This window comes from Stegastes partitus, unplaced genomic scaffold (assembly GCF_000690725.1).
Source record: "Stegastes partitus isolate 25-593 unplaced genomic scaffold, Stegastes_partitus-1.0.2 Scaffold616, whole genome shotgun sequence".
NCBI classification, from domain to species: domain Eukaryota; kingdom Metazoa; phylum Chordata; class Actinopteri; family Pomacentridae; genus Stegastes; species Stegastes partitus.
The window spans coordinates 361,522-374,493 of record NW_007578347.1 but is presented as its reverse complement, the minus strand read 5'-3'; the positions used below and the strand labels follow the sequence as shown (position 1 = coordinate 374,493).

At 41.7% G+C, this 12,972-nt stretch overlaps 1 protein-coding gene across 1 annotated transcript in view; it reads right to left on the bottom strand.

Annotated features, from left to right (window-relative positions):
* LOC103362926 (estrogen receptor beta-like) overlaps positions 1 to 12,601 on the bottom strand; it is a 23,734-nt gene extending 11,133 nt beyond the window's left edge. The window contains exons 1-5 of the mRNA XM_008289461.1: positions 12,201 to 12,601; positions 10,724 to 10,936; positions 10,533 to 10,649; positions 6,533 to 6,883; positions 2,141 to 2,279 (exon numbers count right to left, since the gene is read on the bottom strand). Of these exons, the coding sequence (XP_008287683.1) occupies positions 2,141 to 2,279; positions 6,533 to 6,883; positions 10,533 to 10,649; positions 10,724 to 10,936; positions 12,201 to 12,597 (1,217 nt within the window). The 5' untranslated portion in view covers positions 12,598 to 12,601. The remainder of the gene's footprint in view (positions 1 to 2,140; positions 2,280 to 6,532; positions 6,884 to 10,532; positions 10,650 to 10,723; positions 10,937 to 12,200) is intronic.
* Positions 12,602 to 12,972: the final 371 nt, after the last annotated feature.

Here is a 12,972-nt window from a genome sequence, read left to right as displayed (position 1 = left end):
ATGGAGGAACATCTTTCTACTGATGATGGTGGAACATCTTTCTACATCTGATGGTGGAACATCTTTCTACATCTGATGGTGGAAAAAACTGTTTCTAGAGACTGTAGAAATCCAAAAAGTTAGACTCTATAGTATGCAGACAACACTTTATTTGATTCCCAGATGTTGGTTTTGGTTCCAGGCTGTTTGTTGTTGTTGTTGTTGTTGTTGTTGTTGTTGTTGTGACTGTTGGTCACAGTGAGTCAGTCGTGGCTCAGAAATATTTGTTGTTTTACAGGATCTGGTGCAAACGGTTTATGTTTGCCGATGTTTTTTAAATGAAGCTCGTAAAGCAAATGACTTTGACACCGTTCCAGCTCAGAGTTTTAATGTTCTCACTGGAAATGATCAGCTCCACTGGCAGGAAGTCAAAACTCTACTGGTTCGTTGTGTATTTACAGTCGTTGGCTGTAAAACAACACGCCTTCAGGACGGTTCCGTTTCGTGGATCTTGATCTGCACTTTGTGCAAAAGTGAATAATTCGGCCTCGTGGTGGCGCTACAGAAATGTCCAGGGTTCAGTGAACGATGACGTCTTGACAGAAAACTGTCTGCGTGACCAACTAGCCTCTAATCTAAACACCGTCCTGAACACCTGAGAACTCACGTTGCTCTAACGTACACTAAACGTTCCTGTAGAAGCTGTTGACGGATCTCAGGACGGCTGCTGCTGCTGCTGCTGAGCAAACCGCTGGCAGCCAAACTGCAGCGTGTTTACCGTGAGCGCTGTCTGGCCAAAGTTGAAGGTCGGCGACGCAGGGAACAGCGAGAGATAAAAGATTTTTGGCATGAAAACAGCCCGCCGGCGCAGGAGAATCTGAGATAAACGCTGATATCTGCAGCTAGTCGACGCCCCGCTTTATTGTGTGACGTCGACTCATCGTTGCAGCAAAACAACATTAAAAACACACCGACAGCTGCTGCAGTTCAACAACCATACACCCTGAACACAGGCTCACGTGGGCCTCTAAAGGAGACAAACCATGACTAGACGGAAATCTAATTCTAGCTGAGTCATAGTTCATAGTTCTAGTGGCGGTGCTGCACAGTTAGTAAACGTTAAATGGTTTCTGACGGTTTAAATGCTCCGTTCAAACCAAAAAAAACATTTAGATAAAATCAGCTGGTTTCTAATACTGTAAATTCTACGTTAAACCTCCTTATTTCACTATTTTAAAGGTAATTTTTGGTTTCGTAGTCACTGAGTGGAGACTAGAAGCTTCTCAGTGCACAGCTAGCTGGCTAGCTAGCAGCTAGCATGTAGTGTAGCCTGAATGTGAGATGTTTAGGGAAGACTGGGGAATTCTAGTGTCTATTTATGAGCAGATATTCAGAAAAATAGGTGTTTTGGGTACAACTTTTTAAATTTGTTGCCTCTAAAAGATGCTCTGAATACAAAAGAAGGTTTTATTTTGATTTACTGACAAGATAGAAGTGCTTAAAAACATGTTTGGGCTTTTTCATTTTCCTGTCATGTATATATTCTCAAGTATTATTATCTCAGAGTTGATGAAAGCCTCTTTGGGAAAAGAGCTCCAGGAGAAACTCTGTAGTTGTTTGGTCCACGTGTACCACCACGTTAATGCAGAATAACTGTATTAATGGAGACATCGTTTGGTATCTAGTTAATCCTGATCAGATGTGTTTTAACAAGTCAGAAAATGGTGAAAATCAGTGTTTCCCAAAGCACAAGAGGACAAATGTCTTCTTCTGATCTTCCGTTTATAGTCACAGAGGAGGAAAGAAATTGGAAAATATTCACATTTAAGAAGCTAAAACCAGAAAATTTAGACATTTGTTTTACTAAAAACAAATAGAAAACTGATTTAATACCAAATAACTGATGTGTAATTGTTGAAAAACTCAACAGAAAGACCCTGTACAGGTGTATGAGGACACCATTACTGCAAGCAAAAGCTATAAAAAGTCGTAGCATGTGGGGTAAAGACACCCCGACATTACACCTGCATGCTGACCAACGTCACAGAAACCCTTTAAATATTCAACCACACAACTTCTAGTCCAGAAAACTCTGCTTCAGCAGCAACTTGGCAACACGAACGCATGCCAGCGTCGAAGGACACGAGATTAAAACTCTCACCTGTTGAGCTTGAAGTCCGGAGAGAAGATGAGTTTCCCCGGATGGTCCACCGACCTCCACATCAGGCCCAGCATCAGGATCTCCAGCCAGCAGCACTTGAGCAGGTGGATCTGGTCGGCTAGACTCAGCTCTACGAAGCCTGGAGACAAACGTGGACGAGGACAGGGTTCACGCTCAGACTTTCAACGAGTTTATTAAAGGCTAAATTAACCTCGGAGGGAAACTGCTTGTTAATGCTGCGGATATAAACTAATGAGAGGTTCAAGAGAGCATTTTAGGATTGAAGGTGAGGAACATCAACAGAGAAGTTTCCAAAACATTTTTCGTTACTGTCCTTACAGGTTCCATTTCCCATCAGTCCCCTTCTTCTTAAGCTGTGGTAGAAATTTCACTACTTTAACATAGTTTTGTGTTTTTTTCCTGTCAAGCGATACAAACAAATCGTTGCAGTAGCATCTTGAACATCTGTCTAAACTCAGATGATGCTACAGGATATCTGGTGAGTCGATACCCACGTGTTAAACAGATAAAACTTTGGTGGTCGATATTTTCTAACTTAATGCTGTTGAATACTGTAGAGACCAGAGGAGGCGTCACTTGAACAGTTCATGAGTTTAGCTAGCAACAGCACCGTGGCAAAGACTTCAGTGGAGATTAATGACCATCTGCCAGATTTCATGTGTTTAAGACAAACTGGATCGACTAGGACGGTGTCTGTATGACGTAACAGAGCCCAAATCAGTTATTCAGTTGTCGAACACATACATCAGATTGACTTTAATAACTTTAACAGACTCGAAGTTTGTTTTTTTAGAAAATGGTATCAGAGTAGCACTCCATGTCAGCGGACGCTAAATATTAAATGACTCGGATCGGAAATCTGTGATGTTTTTTTACCTTCTTCAAGGTGCTTTTGAACTGATTGGTATCTGCACAAACCTGAGCGTTATCCTTCCAGTATGTTCGCATTCACAGAGCTGTCATAAAAAGAGCAACATTTCTGGCAGGATACTAGCAGCTAAGGATGCCAAGTTTGAATATTTCTCTGATTGTTATCCACCAAAAAGGGACTAACTGACAACATGTATTAACCCTTTCAACACTACAGCCCGCTATACCGGGCTGGTATTATGACTCCCGTTCAACCTTGCAGCCCAGTATAGCTGCTCCGGTATACGGCGACTTTCTGTTACATTCATTTTGATTGGCTATCAGTGGGAATCCCTGTATGTGAACAAGCATCCAGTCATTCAATAAATTATGCAAATGTCATAAAATGAAGTCGTTTGACCCCAAAAATCACCAGAAAACGGGATTTTCACAACCTCGTTTCCGAAATGTTTATAAGCGATCAAAACTAACCAGCTAACTACAAGACTTTGGCTGATGTCTCCGTATATAAGAACTGATAATTAATTGCATAACAGGGTTCTCACCAGCATTATAACAGAGTAACGACTCGTTACGCTGCTGCCTGAAAAAATTACGCTGCAAATTGGGCCTTTATGTTGTTTTCGAGGGTACGTAACGGGAAAACATTTAACAACAAGCGCTGATGGAGTTTCACTTCCTTCGCTGCTAACACTGCTATTTGTCGGCGTATTCGCCGCTAAGCGTTAGCAGCATTAGCTAAGAGGCTCCATCTGGTGGAACAACCAGGTACTACAGCTGATCTATGATATATTTACTGACATCATGTAGAGAAAACAGCTTTACAACAAGGTTCATGAACACCTACACGACATCAAGGAACAGTCTGGACGCAGAGCTCCTCAGCTGTCAAGCGAATGCACTGGACTGATTTTATTAACTTTAATGTAGGAACGGTATCAGATCGGGGCTCCTCATCAGCAGATACTACATATTAAATGTCTCGGATCAGGATGCTGGGATCCTCTCTGGTCTCACAGGTGATTCAGCTCCACAGGTAAGCTAATAAACGACCCTGACCTCCTTCTGTTAACGCCTGGACAATCACGGCTCACCTTTCTGCACAACACATGGCAACAAATCCAACATGGAGGCAACACAACATGAAACTGGACACAAAGCTGGAGAACGAAAGGAGACTTCAAGATTTAAATAAAACCCTTAAATTTAATTAGCATCTTTTGCAACAACTTCCTGAATTATCTCGCATTTACCTAAAATTGATTTCTGCACTGGAACTGAATGCATTATGTATGTTCGTACACGACTGTAACTCTGAGCTCAGACTTCTTTCTGCACATTTGGTAGTTTAGTCGATTTTAATTTTAAGGCAAAAACGCATTTTCTTTTTTCACACACTTGAGAATTTGGAGATTTCGTGCATTCTGATTCCACAGCGTGTTTTCTTTCAGACTAAAAGGAAGAAAAAAAACACATTTAGGTGTTTATTTAACAAAATTTCATCGATTTTTATCTGTTCATTTCAATTCTAAGAGTCATCTTTCAAGTTTTTTTCTCCTCTAAATAAGAAATCTCCTCTTCAGCAGCATTTACAGTCACTAAACTTACTGGTTATATTTCTGCTGTTGTTCTGAAGATTGCAGGGATTTGTTTTAAATATCATTCACAGCCTCATTTTTACACTTTATTCCTTAAAAACACGAAGAAAATGTATATCTTTCTGGCTGTTGATGGTATTTTTAGATAAAAAAAAAAAACAAACCAACAAACAAAAAAATAGATTCTAACATCATGGCTGGATTTATCAAAGTTTTTCACATTAGGTTGCATTTATTTATCTAAAAATACTCCATTAAACTATTTGTAAGGTCTTCAATGGCATATTTTCCTCTGTGGAAAGGTGGTTTTCTCCTTTTTTTTTCATCCCGTCTTTTACCGAACACACAAAACACTGTTGATCTTCTCATTTGACTCCATGTAAAGCAAAATACGTTCTCAGAGATAATCAACGTAAACGCTCTGATGTCAAAATCAGCACGACAGCAGCTAATTCTGCAACAATGAGGTGATTAAACAGCAGCTTTAGATGCCTCCTGCTCACCTGCTCTCACTTCTTTTATAAAGCAGACAATGAACTCTCATTTTCACCTCTGAGTAAAGGGGGGAAAAAGTGTCGGGAAATCAGGAAAAATGGTCTTTTTTTTTTTTTTTGAAAAAACAGAAAAAAAAAATCTGGGAAGATGGTCTTTATTCAAAAAAAAGTGGGAGTCTTTGTGACGCCGTCGTGCTGAGAAGCTACCTGCTGGGCTGGAGGCTGCCGAGAGGAGACAAAGAGGACGGAAAAGAAAGCAAAGGAGGCGAGAGGGAAGGAGGAGGAAGCCGAATCTGATAGAAATAAGATCAGTTAGTCGAGACGAAAGCCGCTAATCGCAGCTTATATGTGAATATGCACAGAAAACGGCAAAAAAACAAACTACAAATTAACGCTTAATGCTCTATAATTATGGAAATACTAGGAGCTGATTTGTTGAGATAAACAGCTGGAAAGAAAAGAAAATAATTTACTTAAAAGAGCATGAATTTAAATCATGAACAAAATGTAGAAAACAAGGAAATGTTTATCTGCGGAGTGCTAATGTCTCCACACACGTTAACGTTTCTAAATCTGCCACATGCAAAAAAAAAAGATTTTTTAACGCTTTTTCTTACTTTATCGACAGCAATAAGAAAACTATCCTATAAAATGTTCAATAGTTTAACTTCAGCTGCAGCCGTTTTCAAATATCCAGAGTGGAACGAGTCCAACATGGACTGAAAAGCTACTCAGAGAAGAAGAAGACTCCAAAGGAAACATAAAAAAGTCAGATTACAGTAATGACCATCGGCACATCTGGAGGAAAAAGGAGGAAGCTTGAAGCCTGAGAACACCATCCCAGCTGTGAAGCACGGGGGTGGCAGCATCATGCTGTGGAGGGACTGGTGACCTTCACACAATAGATGGCATCATGAGGAAAGAACATGATGTGGAAATGTTGAAGCAGCATCTCCAGACATCAGCAGGAAGTTAAAGCTTGGACACTAATGGGTCTTCAGATGGACAATGACCCTCAGCATAGCGCCAGATTAGCTACAGAGAGGCTTCAGGACAACAGAGTCAGTGTTGTGGAGTGGCCATCACAAAGCCCTGATCTCAGTCCTGGAGAACATCAGTGGAGCAAAGAGACCAACAAACCTGACTCAGTTCCACCAGTTCTGTCAGGAGGAATGGGCCAGAACTCATCAGACTGTTGTGAGAAGCTTGTGGAAGGAAACCCAGAACGTTTGACCCAAGTCATAGAGTTTAAAGGCAACGTTACCAGATACTGAGGAGATGGATGGAAACTTGTGGTTTCAACTGTACCTCCACATTTGAGGATTACAATAAAGAAAAGAGGATAAAATCTGTAAAAAATAAAAATAAAAAAAAACTTTATGGACTGTCAGTGTCAGTCTGGGTCTCACCGGGGATCTTCTTGGCCCAGCTGATCATCAGAACCAGCTCCTTGTCCGCCAGGCTGGTGAGTGACATCATCATGCTGGCCTCAGTGAACGGCTTCTTCATGTCCTCCATGAGGTAGATCTCCGGCGGCTCGGCCTCCATGATGCGGGAGATGAACTCCTCGGGGCTCATGGCCGAGTGGTGCTGGTGCGTCGCCCGGGGCAGCGGGTAGAGCGGCGCCCCCAGGTGGAGGTGGCGCTGGGCCCGGGAGCCCAGGCCAACCCGGACCAGGCCCCGGCCGGCGGCGTCCCGGGGCTGCAGAGCGCCGCGGCGGTGACGGGCGCCTCGGTAGCTGCAGCGCTCACGTCTGACACCTGCAGGACAGGGACGGAAACGCAGACGGACTCAAAACGAGGAAGTAGAGCCGGAGCGACCAATTGATCACCGGACTAGACGTCAGCGGATTTATAATTGATTAACTGGTCTGAGAAATTCTTTTTAAAAGCAAATTGTATCGATTAGCCAAAAGCTACGACAATAAATTGACTATTTGTTGATTACCGTAAGTTCCGGACTATTGAGGCACATGATTATGAGCCGCAGGTGTCCACATTGTAACATAAGATATTTATACAGAAAGATGTTTTAAACTTTTAATTACATACGTACCGGTAACATACACAAATACGTAAATGCTTTTCTCTGAACAGTTCCTGGAACACGGCTGGTTAAGAAAATAAAAACTCCTGCAGCCTACCAGGAAGAGTCATTGATCGCTATCTTCATCTTCCTCCTGCACTAAAACCACTAAAGTCGTCTTCTTCAGTGTCTTCAGGAGTCGAACAGCCTCAGAATCACTTCATCACTTCCTCAGTCTCTCTTTCGTTGTCGAGGCAAATTCGTAAAACTAGTAAAAATCCATTTATTAGTCGCATTGTTCAAAGTGTGTGAAAAAAGTAGCGGCTTATAGTCCAGACATTACGGTAACTTTTCTGTCAGTATTTCCTGAAAACGGTGCAAAACTGTAACGAGATGGCAAAATAAGACTGAGGAAGGACCTCGGTTTCATTTTAAGGAGCTTCTTCAGGCCCTGAGATCTTTGTTTTTGACTCTTTTTGACTCTATAAGTAGCAATAATTATTATTCATCCATTTCTATACACCGCTTAATCCTCATTAGGGTCGCGGGGGGGCTGGAGTCTATCCCAGCTGACTCAGGGTGAAGGCAGGGGACACCCTGGACAGGTCACCAGTCTATCACAGGACTACACTTAGAGACAGACAACCAAGCACACTCACATTCACACCTATGGACAATTTAGAATCACCAATTAACCTCAACATGTTTTTGGACTGTGTGGGAGGAAGCCGGAGAACCCGGAGAGAACCCACGCTGCACGGGGAGAACATGCAAACTCCACGCAGAAAGATTCCGGTGCCCCCACCGGGACGCGAACCGGCAACATTCATTAGTTGTTCAATTAATCACCAACTATTTTGGAAATTTGTTGAATCAGTTCAGTTTAGTTTTTTTTATTGCTATCATTATTATTATTATTATTATTATTTAAAACTGTCTAAATTCTCTGGTTCCACTCTCTTAAAAGGGAAATTTTTAAGCTTTTTAAGATATTTTTTCACAATTTCCACATATTACGGAGGAGGAAATACTCATTACATGAAACAATAATGACAATAATTGCTAGTTGCAGAGCCGGCGTCGTCTCGTTTTAATCAAATGATTAAATGTTTAATCTATAAAATGCTGGATTTCCCTCTCAGCCTCCGCTCTGTGGAAACACTGCCTGCAGCTCAACCCAAAACTTTCTGTCTTTTGGTCACAGCTGAGTCCGTTGTGGTTTCTCAGTTTGTTTGTTTTTTACAGAATCTGGATTTATTTTGGGAAAAATTTCTAAATGGCACATGTAAAATAAAATTTAAACTCAGATTCACACATAATTAGTTTGAGGATTGTTAGAAAAATGTTAAAATGTCAATTCTTTCTGTTTTTACAGTTTCCAGCTGATAAATGTTCATTTTTAAATTTAGTTTTTAAGAAAATGTCTTTCAAATCTGTCTGTTTGTTGTACTAATATTTTATTTTGTATAATATTTCATGACTGTACTTTATCTTGATCATATTCGACTGTACTGGTTTCCATTAGTGTGTAAATGAGTTTTTTTTTTAACCATCTGATCACTTGTAAACGTCTCTTAATTTGTTGAAAAGTGTTGTATGAATAAAGTTTGACTAAATACAGTCTTTGTTTTCTACTTACTAAACTGTAAAAAGTGTGACAGGAGAAATTTTACACTACAATCAACTTTACAACAAGAATAAATGCGTTGAATTCTCTCATCAGCAGCGGGTTTTTGCCTCTGAGTGAATCTTTTTTGACTGTTTTTCAGCTTTAACAAACCCGACGGTCCTCAAACGTCGTCACAGCAACATTTAAAGCATTCACACGTGTCAGAGGAATCTCAAAGTGACTCAATTATTCCTACGACGAGGGGAAATTTGGTGGAAACTCAACCAAAATTGCTGTTGTTTTTTTTTTTAGGGCAGTTTGCTGCCGTCAGGACTGACAGAGCGGTTTCCTACATTTCTGTCAGCAGCTGGTTTAACCTCCTGCAGCTAATTGGAGCAACTTAGCTGCAATTTGAACAGTTTTTTTTGTGATAGAAAACGGTTTGAAAGGGTTTAGTCCTGTTTATCCGGAGAAGCAATCAGAAAAATAAAATCTAACGACGCTCATTCTGCATCAGAACTTCTACAGAAATTCTTATACGTTGGTGTTTTTATTGTAATTTCTCTACATTTACTTCTGAGCTCTTATCTTGGTCATTATAGGGACAAGTCATACAATTTGTACCTTCTTACGTCAATTAAGCAGTTAAGTTTTTACATGGATCTCAACATAAAATGCAGACAGTGGAGATTTATTTTCATAAATGCGTAGAAGAGGTCTGGAAAAGTCTGATCCACGACGGGGCGTGAAAGAAAAATCCACTTTTAGGCTCTTAGATCAGTATTTATTTTCATGTCAATCGTCTGTTAGTGATCAGTTGCTGACACTTTGAGAAACTGAATTCGTGCGTGCACTGTGACAGACTGGTTACCTGTCCAGGTGAACCTGCCTTCACCCTGAGTCAGCTGGGATAGACTCCAGCCCCCCATGACCCTAGTGAGGATTAAGGGGTGTATAGATAATACATGGATGGATTTGTACGGGTTCAGAGTTGCAGGTTGAAGCGACTTATCCAGTCAAAATAAGGATCTCTGTGCCTGAAGAAGCTCCTTAAAATGAAACCGAGGTCCTTCCTCAGTCTTATTTCACCATCTCTAAACAGTTTTGCATCGATTTCAGGAAATACTGACAGAAAATTAACGTAAATTCCAGACTATAAGCCGCTACTTTTTTCAAACGCTTGGAACACTGCAGCTTAAACAACGATGCAGCTAATTTATGGATTTTGACGAATTTGATTCGAGAGCGATGACAAAAGAGAGACTGAGGAAGTGACAAAGTGATTCTGAGGCTGTTCACCTCCTGAAGACACTGAAGAAGACGATTTTAGTGGTTTTAGTGCAGGAGGAAGATGAAGATAGCGATCAATGATTTTTCCTGGTAGGCTGCTGTAGTTTTATTTTCTTAACCAGCCGTGTTCCAGGCACTGTTCGGAAAAAAGCATCTGTATGTTACCGCTACGTATTTAATTAAACGTTAAATCTTTCTGTGTAAATATCTCATGCTACACCTGCATCTTATATAGTCTGGGAATTACGGTATTAGTATTGCACAGATTTGTCTGCAAGTAGAAAAATGAGTTCTTAAATATAAACTGTAAGTTGCCGTATGCAGCTTTGATTAAATGATTTGGTCTCACAGAGAAGCAACTGATATTGTTGGAAAGATCAAGTTGTGCAGTTTAATTTGACACTTCATTGTGATAAAATACTTTGATTTAACCAAGAAGAAGGGATGTAAATGTGTGATCGCTGTAAAAGCAGAGGGACGCCTACCGCACTTCATCATGCCCACTTCGTAGCATTTGCGGAGGCGGCAGGCCTGGCAGCTTTTGCGCCGGTTCTTGTCGATGGTGCACTGGTTGGTGGCCGGACAGATGTAGTCGTTGTGTCCTGAGGAGAGGAGACAAAGAGTTAGCGAAGGGGAGGAAGAAGAAGAAGAAAAGCTGAACGGATAAAAGACTCACCCTGGATGCTCCTCTTGAAAAAGGCCTTGCAGCCTTCGCAGGACCAGACGCCGTAGTGGTACCCGGAGGCGTAGTCGTGACAAACGGCGCACAAGTGCATGTCGGCTTTGCCCACCGTGGACGAGCACGAGGAGGACTTGACTCCGTCCGGTCCGTCCTCAGACTTCTTCCCCAGCAGCTTGTTACAGCCGATGATGGAGCTGCAGGAGGAAACGCAGCAAACAGGAACAACTTGACATCGAGGGTTTGAGCTCGTCATCCGGCCACCGTTAGTCAGTCGACAAGAGAAAAAGGCACCACGCGTCAGAAAGCTGTACAACTAAACCGGCTTCACCACGGAAATATGATGTGTTTATTAATCCGGAGCACAGAAAATGACATGACAGGTTTGTCACGACGCCACGAAGGTTTTTCCATCTCAGGTCCTCAGTTTGCTTAAAACTTTGTTATCCTCAACTCTGGATATTTAAAAGTGTATCAGGCAAATCTTTTAACTCACAAAGTGTTCGATATATGAAGCTAAAATTTCACAAATATCTTTAGAAATACTCATATGTTATGCTATTAAAATTTCAGGCAAATTGATGAAAATTTGATGATTGGACATAGAACTACTGACTTCTAAGAGGTCCTGAAAAAAACACTGATTAGTAAAACTCAGAGATGACAAATGCTGATTTTTAAATGTACCATCTTTATCTACCGTTTCTTGTATGATGATTTGAGCATTTGAAAATTGAAGAACTGAAGTTAAAAGTATAAAGTTTGTATTTTGTTTTTTTTTGCTTTTTAAATTGCACCAATGTCAGCCATTTTGAAAAAGTCACGGCAAGTTAAATTTTTGCCAATGCTTTTAAAACATAATGTGAATGCCAAAATTCATTCTTGTGTGATTACTGTTTAAAAAAAGGAAAAACCAAGTTTAAAAATATTTTAAAAAATCAAAAATCCAAAAACATGGTACCATTGTCCGCCATCTTGAAAAATGGCTGCCGTTGTTAATTTTTGCTAATTCTTTAAATACGTAACGTAGACACCACATTTAATTCTTGCATGACAATTTGAGCATTTGAAAATTGAATAACTGAATAACCGATTTTAAAGACATTTTTAAAAAAATAAAATAAAAATCCAAATGTTGTCGGCCATCTTGAAAAATGGCTGTCTTTTTGAATTTTTTGCGAGGCTAAGGCCTTTTAATACGTAATGTAGATGCCGCATTTGATTCTTGTATGACAATGTCCGCATTTGAAAATTTAATGATCGAGTTTAAAGATTTAAAAAATACAGCACACATGTCCGCCATCTTGAAAAATGGCTGCCATTTCAGGTTTTGTGTGGCTAATGTGTTCGTCATGCCATATTTGATGCTTGTATGTCAGTTTGAGCATTTTTTTCAGTGGTTTTTGGCTTGTTGCTGCTGCTGTGTTTGGGTGTCAGTGGTCCTACCTGCTCTGGCCGATGCCGTGGGCTTTGGGCTCCAGCCAGGGTGCATGAGGGCCAGGTTCGTTGTAGACCAGCGGCTGGGTGCAGTGCAGGGTCAGCTGGGGGACGCTGGGGTGAGCGTGGGAGGGCCAGAAGGCGGACGGGCTGAGGGGGGCGCAGAGCGAGGCCGGGCTGTCGCTGATGGTGGGCCGGCTGTAGCCCAGCATGGACGGACTGTAGAAGGTCAGGGGGCCGTGGCTGAAGTCGTGGCTGCTGTCGGTGTACGGTGACGGGATGCAGACGGTGTGGCCGTCCACACCCAGGGGAGGGCTGTACATGGCGGGCAGCAGCCCTGGCGAGCTGGGCCTCTCTGGGGCTTTGCTGGAGTCAACCTCCTGGAGCTGAAGCAGTGGCAACGGGTCGGCGTCCAGCAGGGGGGAGGAGGCCATGGCAGGGAGGAGACAGCGGGTGTGACGAGATGCGACGCTGCAGCTGCTTCCTCTATCGCATGTTCTTCTGCAGACAGGTCCTGAGGTGCAGCCAGAGGAGACGGTGTGAAGGTGGTTTTAACAAGAACCAAGTCATCACTCCTGCTTTAGCCTGTTTACACGAACACCTGGTATGTTTAGGGATAGATTTGAGGACTTTACTGTTCACTTTTCAAGCCGTTCATGGCCTTTTTCCCAGTTAAACCCTAGTTAGAATTCAGACCTTTCGGTACCTTATGCACGAGTCAGTCTTCTGTCTGTTCCAGGGCCCCGAACTGTCTTTTACTTTGTTTATTAATTCTTCTACCTCTTTTCAAGCACCATGTTGTGCTTTTA